General features: G+C 34.1%; 2 protein-coding genes and 1 pseudogene across 6 annotated transcripts; 2 read left to right on the top strand and 1 right to left on the bottom strand.

The window, feature by feature from the left end:
* The first annotated feature begins 258 nt into the window (after positions 1-258).
* Positions 259-2,853, top strand: LOC18600239 (uncharacterized; annotated as a pseudogene). The gene is made up of 3 exons (XR_016026353.1): positions 259-418; positions 1,520-1,885; positions 1,978-2,853. The product of XR_016026353.1 is annotated as an uncharacterized LOC18600239 (transcript).
* Positions 2,854-3,812: 959 nt separating this feature from the next.
* LOC18600237 (uncharacterized) lies at positions 3,813-8,489 on the bottom strand. Of its 4 annotated transcripts, none has more exons than XM_018122040.2 (8): positions 7,871-8,487; positions 7,552-7,615; positions 7,310-7,422; positions 6,905-6,969; positions 6,219-6,288; positions 6,088-6,120; positions 4,493-5,985; positions 3,813-4,188 (listed from the first exon to the last, which is right to left on the bottom strand). In XM_018122040.2, the coding sequence occupies exons 1-6, from the start codon at positions 8,092-8,094 to the stop codon at positions 6,108-6,110; spliced, it is 549 nt and encodes a 182-aa protein (XP_017977529.2). In that variant the 5' UTR covers positions 8,095-8,487; the 3' UTR covers positions 3,813-4,188; positions 4,493-5,985; positions 6,088-6,107. The 4 variants fall into 4 exon arrangements, with proteins under 4 accessions (XP_017977529.2, XP_088662663.1, XP_007030625.3 ...); XM_088806537.1 differs by having other exon boundaries at positions 6,219-6,274; positions 7,871-8,478; XM_018122039.2 differs by lacking the exon at positions 3,813-4,188 and adding an exon at positions 6,575-6,653 and having other exon boundaries at positions 5,877-5,985; positions 6,219-6,274; positions 7,871-8,489.
* A 4,222-nt stretch (positions 8,490-12,711) lies between these two features.
* LOC18600236 (uncharacterized) lies at positions 12,712-14,296 on the top strand. Its single transcript, XM_088806116.1, has 2 exons — positions 12,712-12,922; positions 13,020-14,296. The coding sequence occupies exon 2, from the start codon at positions 13,117-13,119 to the stop codon at positions 14,017-14,019; it is 903 nt and encodes a 300-aa protein (XP_088662242.1). The 5' UTR covers positions 12,712-12,922; positions 13,020-13,116; the 3' UTR covers positions 14,020-14,296.
* The last annotated feature ends 286 nt before the right edge of the window (positions 14,297-14,582 follow it).

The following is a 14,582-nucleotide window of genomic DNA, read 5'->3' as shown; positions in this document are numbered from 1 at the left end:
GGTTTGTAAAAAAATAAATTCAAGTGCTTGACTAAATAATTATTAAAGATTTAAAAAATTATACATTAATATATATTTTACACAAATAATTTTTATTTTTTATCTCCTTAAATTGTCAAAGCAATTAAAGAAATGCATAATTATTTTACATTTTGTTCTTCCCTCTACGTAACTCCCTCTCTTTCCTTTCTCCTTTTTGACAAACATGACGTTAACAGCTCCACGTGGCATTGGGCATTGCGTTCAAACGCAATACCAAACTCGCTTGGGACCAAACCGTCCATCAGAAACCAGCGTTTTGACAACTGCGGAGAAGTTCCCATCTTGGACGGTTGGACCCCTCATGCTCTCAAAGCAAAATCTCTCTTCCGTTTTACATCATGAAAAAACCCTAGATTTCATCCCCATTTGAATCCAGGTATTATTTTCTTCAATAAATTTTTGTCTTTTTTTTTCTTTCAATTCACTAATTTAATTTTCAATTTGTGTTATATTAAAAAAAAAGTTTGTTTCTTTTTTTATTTTTATTTTTGTGTTTTTTAATTTAATGCTTTTTGGTTAATGGTTTTTGCTTATTTTGTATTGATCTACAATTGTTCTCATTTTGGTTTGTTATTTCTGTTCTGTTTTATCTCTTATGGCTTTAACAGTTTTTAATTTATTATTTAATTATTAATACTATTATTTTAGGGTGTGCTTAGAATTGTAGCAACTTCTTATAGATTAAATGTTTTTTTTTCCCTTGTTGTCTCTCTCTCTCTGGTGTGTGTGTCTGTATCTATGTCTGTCTGCATGTTTGTATGAATGAATGTATTTATGAATGCTTGTGTATGAATGTGTTTATGATTGTTTGTATTCATCTATTTTTGTGCATGCATGTGTGTATCTATTTATGCTGTTTACTATTTTTTTGTTCACATGCATTTGTTTATATGAGTGTACTATTTTTGTAAGAGGAGTATCAGAGCCCAGTTCAACATATATATGTATATAACATGCTACATTAAGTCTCTTTCTGCAGCATCTTATCAGTTTCCTCTCACAGTTTGGTAACTGCAATGGAAGAATGAATATCAGAAAAAGAGAATAATTATGATGGGTTGATTCTTAAAGAAGAGATGGAAGTCCCAAATTTTTCCGTTTTGTTCATGAAATGGAAAAACCATTGTCATGTGATAGATTAATGCTATCATGATTGTATTGAAATGACTCTGGAATGTTGTTGGATTGGACATTGATAGTTATGTGCAGTTGGTTGATGCGTGATTCTCTGATTAATGAATACTAATTTTTTTGTTGGGTTTGTTCACTTTGAATGCTGAAATATTATGTTTGTTGGTTGTTCGATCTATATTTGCGTTTGGAAAGAGATATCGTGTTATTCTTTGATCTCAACAGAGTTTTTTTGTTCCAGCATTCTACTTGCCATATGCTCTTACTTTTGTATATCTATAGCCAGCAAGCTTTTATATATATATATATATATGTTTTCTTCTAATTTTGAAAATCTTTTTTGTAGATGAAGAATGCTAGAATTGTTACAACAGAGGTTATTCAGGGTAGGAGTAATGACAAAGCCAAGGCAGTATGGGATAGGAACTTAACAATGGTATTCTGTGATCTTTGCATAAAGGAAAAAGATCATAATAGCAGGCCGGGAACTCATTTTAAAAAGGAAGGGTGGTCAAGGTTGGTTGCAAATTTCAATAAAGAAACTGGTAAAGAATATGAAAAGTCACAGCTGAAAAATAGATGGGATCTATTGAAAAAAGAATGGAAGCTGTGGAAGCAGCTCAAAGGGAATGAATTTGATACATGTTTCCGGTGGGATCTAAGAAAGAACAATATTGATGCTTCAGAGGCATGGTGGGAAAAGAAGTTAAAGGTACATTATTGACTCGTGTAACAAATAATTTATTCATCTTTTTCTAATTTCTCAATATATAAGGTTAATAATGCTCACGTTTAAATTTGTAGGTCGTGCCTGAGGCTGTGAAGTTCAAAAATGGTGGTATTGATCCAGAATTGGAAGAAAAATTAGATCGGATGTTTCTAGGTATACTAGTCAATGATGACATAACTTTGGCACCGACATTTGGTTTACTGCCAACTGATGGAACTGATGAAGATGAATCACCTCAAGTAAAGGTAGAGGTTGTCGCTGTGGAGGATATTCAAACGCCTAAAAAGACAATAGATGGACATTTGATTGAGATAGATAACCATTGCATGGAACAGATTCCTCAGCCTCACTCTGAATCTGAGCACCAGTCAGAGCTGCCACACGAGAAGAAGAGATCCCAAGAGTCGGATTCTTCTGATCTCAACAAGGGTAAAAAGAAAGTACCAAAATTAGTTGGCAGGGTTGCAGCACTGTCCAGGCATATAGATAGATTGTGTAGTGCAGCTGAGAGTATGAGCACGGCAACTTCAGCCAAGTTAACTTCAGAGCCATACAACATTCCTGAGGCAGTTCGATTGCTGGATAATATGGAGCAAGAAGTTCCAAAGAAGAGCCAATTGTATTATTTTGCCACGAAGCTGTTCCTTAATAAAGACAAGCGGACGATGTTTATGTCATTGTCAACTGAGACGAGAGCTTGGTGGCTTAAAATGGAGATGGAGGAGACCTCCAAGTTTGCTCAAAGGGATCAAATAGCAAGACAGTGAATGCTACAATAGCTTTATATAACTTGATTTGAATGTATTCTGATCAAGATGATGATGAAGCTAGCAAACTTAAGGCGGGGATGCCGTCGCATCCAGCATAACTATTCTCTAGCATCTTTTTTGTCTATAGGCTTGTGAGAAATGGTTCTGTTTAGAATATAAATGTTCTCCTTCTTTTGTCCATAGGTTTGATATATTCTTGACAGGTCTACTTGTATAAAAGTACAAGCAAACCTAAATGCCAGGTGTCCTAAGATTTGAATCCAAAATTCCAAATTGCTGATTGGAAATACAAAATTAGGCAAGACATAATCTCCATAATTGTGATAGCTAATGAGCTACTCTCATTTCTTGGGAAAATCATTAAATTTAAATGCTACCTCAACCAAGAACTGGAAGCAAAGTCAAGTTGTGTGCTTCCTTCCAGCAATAGGAACTCTTATTGAATCAACGGCCCTATAAAAAGCCTTGGCTATAGTTAGATAGAAGAATTTGGCAATGCCAATACCAACCAATTTGGAGGCAGGCTAGGCCAGTTGCAGGTCTTATATTGGAACATGTACTCAAACAATTGCATCAATGGTCCCATTATTCTAACATGAACTACCCATTTATGGTTGTACCCAAAAAATAAGAATCTTATAGCTATCTAGGTACTATTTCTGAGCCCTGCCTAATCAATTGAAAGCACAGCTATTAATCATTTTAACATTAACGAGCTTCCTATGACGGGTTTAGCATGAAAAGCTGCCAATACTGATAAAAGTGAAAAGAGTTCTGCAACACCCTCAATGGACAAAATTCTACAGCCATTTTTCTTGAGGGAAAGTTTCTATTTTGGGGCAGTTGAGCAGCAGGATCTAAGACGAGGATGTCATCTCATGTTTTCCTTCTCTATGAGTTTTTTTCTTTTTTTTTATCTGCAGGTAAGAAATAAGTTTTGACTGATATATTAATATCATTTTCAGTCAAGCCTTCCTAGAGTTGTTCGGAAGGAAAAAAAAACAAAAAGAAAGAAAGAAAGCCTCCATTATTAAAGTAGTATACTTAGGTAAAGTCTAAGCATCAAACACCGGAGAAGAGTCAAAACTGCCAGAAAATAGACTAAGCAACTCACTTCAAAGCTATGGCCAAACAAAACCTTTAAGAAAACACCTGCTCTTTTCTTTTCTTTTGGTTACAATGGGGAAAGCATATCAGTCCAAATTAATTATCTTAGATGGACCTCTGTAAAAGACCTGTTAATTTACATATTCTTTTTCTCCTATTATTCTAAGTAAGCCAACATCTAGCTCCAAACAAAGAGAAATAGAGGGGCTATTGACAAGGATATTTTGATTTCCACTAGCTTTTTATTTTTCTGATATATTGATACTAAAGGGCTTGATATTCTTGAAATGCTTCATTGTCTTGATGTAATTTGGGGTGGATGGGATTCCACCAGTATGGACCAAAGGACATGTACATCCTCATCTGGGCAGGACTTCACATCCTCATACAAAATGTATATCCCTCTACCTGTAAATCAGCAAAAGAAGATTTAAAAGAATTCAGTCATGAAAAAGAGACAGCGATGAAGAATTTAACCACAATGGAGTCGTGAAAATCTTTAAAATGGCAGTCGACAATACTAAATACATTCTTCATTCATGCAATTGTGTGAATGTGTGCGTGTGAATAGTGAATGAATGAGCCATATATGTATGGTATGTTGTGCTGCAAAACATGGTGGAGAAATGAAACAAGGAAAAGGCAGAAGGAAAAACAAACAATGTTCATGCACTAAAACAATACTAGAATAGACATTATAAATAGTAAGTACTCTTTCTTGGAGCTGAGTGCATCCGAAACCACAGCTTCTTCAATGGGAAGAGGAGGGATTGCAGCCACCCCATTTGTCAAAAGGGAGTGCTACATGGTAGGTGAAAGAAATGAAGCATTTAGAGGGGAAAATCCAGAGAGAGAGAGAGAGAGAGAGAATGTTGCTTTGCTTTAGACAATGGTGAATTATAGATTACAATATCTAGCACCCATTCCATCTTTTTGCAGGCTAAAGATACAAAAAGGAAAAACTAGTTCAATGTTTGGTGATAAGTCTTTTCATCCATTTTCACTTGAAGAATTAGGAACCCTCCTCAGACAACTACAAGGCTCAGTGTGATCTTCAATTTTTTCTCTCAGATTCCCTACCTTCTGCTTGAAGTCATAGTTTCCTAACCCACATGGATAGGATTGTCGGTACCATTACATCCTTGAACAAAACCGACATAATGAAGTTGCTATCTTTTTCCTCTAGTGGTCCATATCTCAAAGGATGCAGGGCAGCCACGAGTGCTATTTCAGGACCATGTCTCTGAGGGATAATTGAACAAGCGACTTGTAAATGTTGTCTAGTTGATGAGCCAGTGAGTCAAATACATTCAAAATTTGCGGCAAGAATCAATCCCAGTTTGGATAATAATCAAACAAATTTGTGCGAGACAAGTTTATCAAGCTATGGAAGTAATCAGAAGAGTAAACATTATAAAACAGGTTCCCAGTAATAATCAGCTTTAGTGCATGGGTAGTGAATATTAAGGTCAACAAAGTTGGTTGGTATTGACTATGACAATACCTTGTTTTTTTATTCGAATTTGAAGGTTTAGGTTCAAGAGGTTTTGATTGAGGTTACACACCACCTGACAACTTGACAGAACCTTCTCTCACTCTCCAGGCACCAGGCATGCTTTATTTATGCAAGAAGAGCAGTTTCGAAACTTCTTCTGGAGGACATTAGTTTTCATGTAGTTGAATTGGATTGCCATTGTTGAATGGGGGAGGAAAATAATATCAATCAACATATACAAGAGCTTCTAATTTTTAAAATATGATATAGTGATTTAATTGAATCACTTCCAACATACTCTCTGGGACTTCTCTGTAATTTATGCCTAGATTGCTCCCTAGGAAGCTTAGAAATCAGGATTGAACAACAACATTACAATTCAAAATTGCAGTAGATGATAAAATATCACCTCATTTATTTCTTTAAGTTTTGTTCATAACTATGTATTTGATTCTACAAAATAGGCTTCCTCTGTCCTGAAATGCCATACCAAACAAATATGTAGATGACAGATTGGTGTAAAATAGTTTCCCAGCTTTAAGATTATGAAGACGTCTTAAAGTCAAAATGGTCAGCTGAGAATCAGATTATATGACTGCACAGATGAGAACCAAGATAAATATAAGTGCAGCTGATCCAAGAACTGCACCGAAGATCCAGAAAACCTTCTGTAGCAAACTCAATGAAGTAGAAGTACCACATTGCTTCATCTGCACCATTGCACAAGAAGAGAAAAGAAAAACTGATGAAGAGGTTAAGAAAGATTTGGAACTCAAGTTGTGAATCAGTATGCTCAAAAAAGATTTCCATACCTGCACTTGGCTTTGCAACGTTACATCATTAGACTGCATGAGAAAAGCAAAATCAAAGGGCCTGTCAGAATTCAGAGGCTTGGGAAACATTGTTTGAAGAGCAATAACTTAATAGAAATACTAAAACATACAATGAGAGGTCTGAGAAGCTCTGGGTCATCTCTGGACGATGACGATTTTGTTTGATCTGCATGAAAAGATCTGAAAATTAATCAAAGTCATAAACAGTTTCTTTGGAAGCAATAAAAAGAGGCCTCCCTAAGCATCAGCTTCCATGATATGAGGCATGCAACGTGTGCAGTGAAGGTGTTTCCAAGGTAACATAACCGGAAGACCAGCAGACCTAGTTAATCCGGGAGAGGAAACTGATTCATCCATTTCCTCGGATTAGTTCATAATTAGTGGAGCTTTCAAATCCTAATCTCATGAAACATCTAACTATCCAGTTTTCTTTGTAGCCATATATCGTAAATGCTTGTAGGATTACATTTCCAGTGGTCCTTGCTCCAACCTAATTTTGATTGGAGATGCTACTTTAGCTCGGATGCTCTTTTCTCCATTAAAAACTTTGGCCCGCATATCATATTTTCAAAAGCAAAAGGAAAGGATCAGCAAAGACAACAAAGTGAGATAAATGCATTTTGCCACAATATTTGCTTACCAAGAGCGTGATGATAGGATCTAAACCACTATATTAATCCAATTGATTCTTTCAAAAGTTGCAAACATATCCATTTCCCACTCCAATATTTTGGCAGAAAAGATGCAAACAAATCTGTAGTATTTTTATCCTTACTTTTAGATTATAGAATTCTACCTTGCTCACAGTCACTGACATTTGTGTTTATTGCTTCGGCATTTTCAGGAGTTAAGCATCCTGGCCTGAAAAGAAGAAGAAAAAGCATATGCTAAGTTCATGCCACGTGGCAATTACATTCAGGCAGACAAGATCAAAGACCAGGTTGTAGTCCTGGGAAGAAATTAAGGCACCAACTGTCTCTTTTTACTTTGTTCTTTCTTTTCTTGAAAAGTCCCTTACATAACAGAGGATTCTCACTGATACGTACATAATCAAAAGTAATCAGGGTTATATACCACAAGGCAGAAATTCAGAGTTTCATTGTGGCTTGCTGATTCCTACTTTCACATTTCCCTTGGCTTAATTATCATATTCTTATCTAAGGGTCCGTTTGGCATAACGGTGAGATGAGAACAACAATACCTGCTTGAAGTTGGTAAAGCATACAGGCTAAGAGCCAATGCTTTTGTTCTTAGCTGCAGTTCCGACAGCATCTTCCACCGATAATCCAAATCTTCATTAGTTCTGCAAATGGACTGCAGCAACAGGTTACTTATGCAAGCAGAATGAGAACTAATTTACCACATGGTTTATCTTTACAATTGATAACATTGATTTGAAGTTTGAACACAAATAAAGGGCTTAAAGAGAAGTCAAAAAATTACCAGTGAATCGACCATATCCATGACAAAGAGAGTTAGAAACAACCATTTGTGAACAGTCACAGTTCTGTAATGAAGAGCCAATTAACCAAAACAAACAGAAATTAACAAGCAATCCTTCTTTTCCAATCTACGTATCAATGATCATATCGGTTACTATGCCAATCCATTCATAGATTTCAAATCTTTCTTCAAAAATTTTCAGGAAATTAAGTAACCATCAAGATACAACAGCAGGAAATTAAACTGACTACCAAAAGATACAATAAAAAGAAAAGGAAAAAAAGAGTAACTGAGAGAGAGAGAGAGATATGAAACATACAAAATGGGTTTTGAGGGAGGGTTTCTAAGGAGAGATTCAAGACGATCAAGTTTGATCCCAGCTTCCAAAAGCTTGGAACGAGCAGTAATGTCTACAAGCCTATTTTCTTGGTGTTTTAGAGATGGGTTCTTGTTCTTTACTCTAGTTTCTATATCTTCCACCAACTTTGATGCTTCTTGAGCTTCTCTTATCCATGCATCTCCCATTAAAGCTTGCTTATACATTCTGTCACTCTTTCCTGCAACAAAACAACACACTCCTCTCTTCTGTCTTCTAACCCTCTCTTCCCCTCAAAAGAACGAGGAGAGAACAAAACTTCGAAGGACAAAACAACCAACTAATGTAGGCAAAAGTGAAAAACAAACAAGTGACCCCCTGTTCTGAATTATCTCTATCTCTCTCCGAGTTCACAAAGCAACAAGAACAGTTTCCATCTCTTCTGTAACAAACTACTCAACGATGAAGGTTTTGAGCCAATGGCATTGTGCCACATCAGAGGAAAAAAATATGGAAATTGTTTGTAGAATTAATTATTACCATTCAATCAGAGGATGGCAATAATTGGAGTTCCTGGACGTGGTTGTCCTGCTAAGCTATAAGGTCATCTGCCAGCAGCAAGTTTTTGTCCATGAAAATCATACAATTTCTTCTTGTTGCTTTTTCCATATGAGTAAAAAAATTTTATATTAGTAATTAATATAAATTCCACATTATTTGTGTAAAGATAAGGTAAGATAATCTACTAGTACCTGACAGTGTTGTCTTTATTTGATCACAAGACAAAGGATTGGCCAGTTTCAAATAAGATTGTCTGAGCAATAATGGAAAAAATAAAGGGATAAATCTTATAAAAACCCTCATATTATACTCTTTTATTCAATTAAGTCCTTCACTTTTTATTACATTTAAATAAATTTTTATTTCAAATCAAACAAACCTTCTTTAAATTTAAAATTAAAGATTTAATTATTTGATGTATAAAATATCGAAAATGAGACAGAGGCTTTGGTACAAGGCCTAGCTTACACAATAACTCCAGAGAGCCCAATTTAGGTTCACTAAGCTTGTAAAATTGGGCTGAGTTTGGTCCAATTGAACAGCCCAATAAGCCCTTGATGGAATCTTTAAGATTATTATGCATGTATTTTCTGACATTGAAAATTGAAATGTCAAATTCATGGGGTTGAAAAGAGGAAAAAAAAAAAAAGCTTGTGAAGAGTTTTGGAAGTAATGATAATGGTCATTTTATAGAATTATGGCAAATTCCGTCACCACAAAAACAAAAAATAAATCCAACGTTAAATGATATGAAAATTCAAAATATCTGTATCCGATTTTATTTTTAAAAATGATACGTAATATCTATAAAGGGTTTTTACGTGGCATAAATGATAGTACCAGTGATGATTTTTTTTAGTATGCTTAAGCAAATAAGTGACAAGAAATGAGTGGACCAAATTTTGACTTTAGAAATTTGGAGTCTATGGCTACAAGAAAACAAAAGCTGTGAAAATCACTAGAGATGTTGGAGGTGTAAGCATGATGGCAACTTCTAAAGGAATGCAAACAAAAAGATTAAAGATCCAAGGAAGGGGAATGATACAGAGATGCTCATTGTCATGAAAAAAGGTGTCGACTGGCAGAAGGCTAAAGGTGGGCAAGAAAATAAAGGTTCAACAAAGCTGCTTATCTTCTTTGCCCCTTTTCTATTCCTTTTGTCCCGCATGAATTTCTTTGCTGTTCATCTTCATTGTGTCCCCCTCCCTTATCAATCTTTTTCCCTTCAAAATAAATAAATAAATAACTCGGGTTTTGGTGGGATGATTCGGGTCGCCCGCGGAACTCTCTTTTCTTGACTCTAGAAACATTGAGAAAATGCCGTTTGTTGATGCTTGATCTCATTATAACCGATTTGGTTTGACTTTATCTTTCTACGCAAGGTAAGTAAAGGAAGAGATTTTATGTTTTTTTAAGACAATCTTGCAACATCGTTAATAAACTTTATGTCAAATATTCAAATCTTTTTTCTTTTTTATTTTTTTAATTTCTTCATGTATATATATATATATATATATAATTTAAATTTTGATTACGTGAATCTGTATTTTGAATTAATTACAAGATCATGGTAAGACCACACCACAATACCTAGTTAGCCAAATTTTTTAAGTTTTTAATAAGATTTGTTGAGATAATTCCCATACTTAATTAACTAGTTGTCACTGAAAAACCCAATAATTGATTGACACAATTAGAGGCATCATGCTAATTAAAGCCAACAAAATCCTTCGAATCCTTTATCTTAAATAAGAAGCATTGGGTATGTTATATTATAAATATAAGGCTATAAGAAATTAAGGACAAGACAACCTTAATCCTCAAGTTTTATCAGCACCATCTTTAACCCATTAAAGATCTTGCCATCTGTCCTACGTACTTTAGTACTATAATGATTTATTATTACAATAAAGAAAGTTACTAAATGGCTTGTAATTTAGTCTTAATCGCAATTAGACAATGGATTAGGCATGAGACAAATTCGACAAAGTAAATGAATTAGAGGATAAATAAAGTATGATCAAGGGCGAATTACACGCAATGTATTAGATGTACCATCGATTTAATAATGTGAATTAGTGTTAGGATTAATTCTTTTTTCATAAACTATTTGGTCCGATGATTGTGCCTATGTCGGTCCAATTATTTAATCATGGAGGGTGTAATAAACTAAGGTTCTTTAACAAATAAAATGCATATAAAGATATGGTTAGGGCCGGTTTGTCATGGAGTCCCATGCTTGATGAAATTATTGACCATAAGGCTAACAAAGTGATGGACTTGCATGTCCGGCGACCCTTTACTAGTAAATGCTTATATTTCCTACTATAACCATATGATATATTGTCCGTGTATATTATTTATACATTATTATTTAATTATAAAAAATTATTTTATAAATATGTAAAAATATAAATTAAAAATATTTTTAAAATTACAGATATTTAGTTTTTAGAGTTTTTAATTTTTAAATTTATTTATTAATAAAGTGATAAAATTTAAATTATTGATATCATATAAAATTTATACACTAACAATCCATATTAACTCATTTTAAAATTATATTATATGAACTAATCAATTATAAAAGTCGTTTCTATGATCTCATATCTTATTATAAATAATAAATTTTGTGACTAGTTACGTTTATAAATTATAATATTATCTTTAAAAAAAACTCGTCGTAAACTAGGATTGTAATTTTTATAGAGGTATATTTTTATTGATATAATTAGTAATTATGTAAAATAGGAAAACCCAAAAAAATTTAAAAAATTATTTAATCAAATAGAACTTTAATTCACAAAAATAATATAATCACAAAAAAATAAAAAAGGGTATATCTATTATATTAATTAATTAATTAATTAAAAAGAAAAAGACAAGGAACAAAACGGGCTTTTTGGAGGCCCAATAAGGCGCAAGTGAACAAAAAGTCGGCCCCGTTTGGGGTGTAACGCATGCCAACTAACCATGGACAACTACACGTGAATACAACGTCTTTATTCTCCATAAAGTAAGATTTTTTTAAATTATTAAACAAAAAAATCTTAACCCATTTTCTCACACGCCATTATTGCGCGTGGGCCTCACTTTCCTATTCTATTCATTTCACACCCTCTCCTTTTTCTTTTCTGATATTTACCCTAATCATCAAGAAAATATCTCTAAGAGAAAAATAAATAAAAATTGTGAAGTAAAAATAAGGCAAAAAAAAAAGAAGAGAAATATTTGGCTAATATATTCATGGTTTTTTTTAATTTTTTTCATGTTAGCAACACTTTGGGAATCAAAATCCAACCAAGAAAAGACCAACTCATGTGGAAACCATAAAGAAATACATAACCTACACAATTTAGGGGAGGAAAAAAGAGAGAGAGAAGGAAAAGCCTAGAGAGATATGATGATGAGGTTGGCAATGAGTGAGTCCTTTGTTGGTACCTAAAAATGGGGTCTAACTCCATTCCTAACCTCAAGCTTTTTGCCAAATTTTGTTCATTAGTTTAGATTATAAATTCCCATTTTGCAATTATGTTTATGTCATATTTCAATAATAATTGGTTATAAAATTTTTTGAAAATATATATAAGAAAAAGAAAAACATAAACATAGTAATCATCAATCATGGAAACCATGTCTTCATGTTGAAGTGTGTAATCTATGTGCCAATTGGCTATTGAAACCAATCTTTTTTATTTATATACAAAATCGTGCTTGCATTTTTCTTGTTTCCTTAGACCCCACTTGATGAAGCACATTCTTTCACCACAACTCTTTTATTTATTTATAGTCTCAAACTCTCAATATATATTCTTCAATCCATAAAGCTTGAAAGAAGTTTCAACCCCAAGAAAAGAAAAAAAAAATAAAAAAGCCTTAAAGCAAGCTCCCTTCAATGTTTGTGCTTAAATTTTGGCTTCACTATGTTACATGTGAGCATGTCAGCTAAAAGAAAGTTACAAGAGAGAGAGAGCTGAGAGAGATTCTCTTTGTTATTATTTTTTTTTTGGGCTTTACTTTCTTTTCTCAGTGTAGAGTAATCGTCAAAAACCAGCCTTTTCCAGCAATACCCAGTTGCCAAAATCCTTCACATTTTCCTGTTCTTCAAAAAAAAAAAAAAAGAAAGGGAATATTTATTTTCAAGCTGTCATTGTCTGGAGGTAAAATTTTATTTGAAAATTTTTTTTTTGTAATTTATTTTAATATCATTGATAATGATAGCAGAGGAATTTACAGTGAAAGAACTCTGCTTTTTGTCTGCTTCTCTCTTTGTTGAAATTTTTTTACTTTACTTGAGCTTGACCCCAACATTCTCTCAATCTGTCTTTAAAGTTTGAAGCTTTAAACATTTTTCATTGATGGGTGTTTTGAGTTTCTTGCAGAAAAGAAAAAAATGTACCACCCCAGATCAAAATCAAGCCTTGACAAGCTGTTTTTGAGGCAGTTTTGAGAGAGTGTTATTTTTGAGACAGTTTTTTTACTGATCAGTTTAAGGTAAGGCTCTATCTCTCACCTCTTTACTCTCTGTTTCTGTTACTTTTGTCTCCTTTGTTTTTGTCTTTCAAAGCCTAAGCCAGCTTTAATTGTGTAGTTTTAGGTTGCGAAAGTTGCGCAAAAGAGAGTTTGTGGGAAGTGTTAAAGAGAAGAAGAGTTGAATTTTAAGGAATTGGAGTTATCTTGTTAGAAAAATGAGAGATTTCCCATCCTGTTTTGGTGAAAATGGGGTGCAAGTGGCTGATTCTTCATCATCAAATACTAGTAAAAATGCGCAGAATTTGGTTACTTGTGTTTATCAATGTCGAATTCGGGGTAGGTCTTGTTTGATAACCGTTACTTGGAGCAAGAATTTGATGGGGCAAGGCCTAAGTGTAGGGATTGATGATTCTGCTAATCAGTGTCTTTGTAAGGTTGATATAAAGCCCTGGTTGTTCACTAAGCGAAAAGGGTCTAAGAGTTTAGAAGCATATTCTTGTAAAATAGACATATACTGGGACCTTTCTTCAGCGAAATTTGGATCTGGGCCTGAACCTTTGGAAGGGTTTTATGTTGGTGTTGTTGCTGATAAGCAAATGGTTTTGCTTCTTGGGGACATGAGGAAAGAAGCTTATAAGAAGACTGGTGCAACTCCTGTTCCTTCCACTGCCGTTTATGTGGCCAAGAAGGAGCATGTTTTTGGCAAGAAGGTATTTGGTACCAAGGCACAGTTTTGTGATAATGGTCAAATTCATGATCTGATAATTGAATGTGACACGATTGGTGTGAACGACCCCTGCCTTATAATTCGACTGGATGGAAAGACCTTGATGCAAGTGAAGCGGCTAAGGTGGAAGTTCCGGGGAAACCATACAATTTTGGTTGATGGAATGGCTGTAGAAGTTTACTGGGATGTCCATAATTGGCTCTTTGGAGCATCACTTGGAAATGCTGTTTTTATGTTCAAGACATTCCTCGCAGCAGAAGAGAAGTTGTGGGTTAGCCAACCCATTCCTAATCCGAGTATGTTGCAATGGTCTTTCTCGCAGAGATTTCAAGATTCCAAGTCACAAAATCTTGGTTTTTCACTGATTTTGTATGCTTGGAAGAATGAGTAGAGAGATTGTGAAGTTCTTCTCAAGTGCTAACAGAAACTTTTAGTGAGTGGTGATTTTTATCAACTCTGTGATTAATTACAATTAATTTGATAAAAAATGGGTACATTTGTTTTTTTTTATTTTGGTTTCCCTTCAGTTTTTTCTCCCCGGAGTAACTTGAGCTTTTAATGGATCAAAAACAATTTTATTGTTCTTGGTCAGTTTGGTCAGCTGTATATCCTTGATACATTAGTTTAATTCTCAAATTTTGTTATATGAAAAAAGAAAAATTCTTCAATGGATGGCTGTTCAAATCTTCTTCCAGCTGCAGTTTGAGTTGGTTTAGCATATGATGTGTGTTGTTATGACTAGCTGAGTTGAAATCTCCTCTAAGCATCATCATGAAAGTACGGAATGTCTTTTCTTTTTGGCCAAAAGTATGGTATGTCTTTCACTCAGCTGAAGTCAATGAATTGAGTTAGTTTGGTTTTGCATATTGTTGAGTTTCTTAAGCTGATTTTAAAATTCTATTGATACTATAATTGTGCTCGGTTTATTCCAGATATGTGAGATAACTATGTTTA

Source organism: Theobroma cacao, chromosome 5 (assembly GCF_053813885.1).
Source record: "Theobroma cacao isolate CCN51 chromosome 5, ASM5381388v1, whole genome shotgun sequence".
NCBI classification, from domain to species: domain Eukaryota; kingdom Viridiplantae; phylum Streptophyta; class Magnoliopsida; order Malvales; family Malvaceae; genus Theobroma; species Theobroma cacao.
The sequence above is the reverse complement of the archived record's forward strand: the minus strand, read 5'-3'. Positions and strand labels throughout refer to the sequence as shown.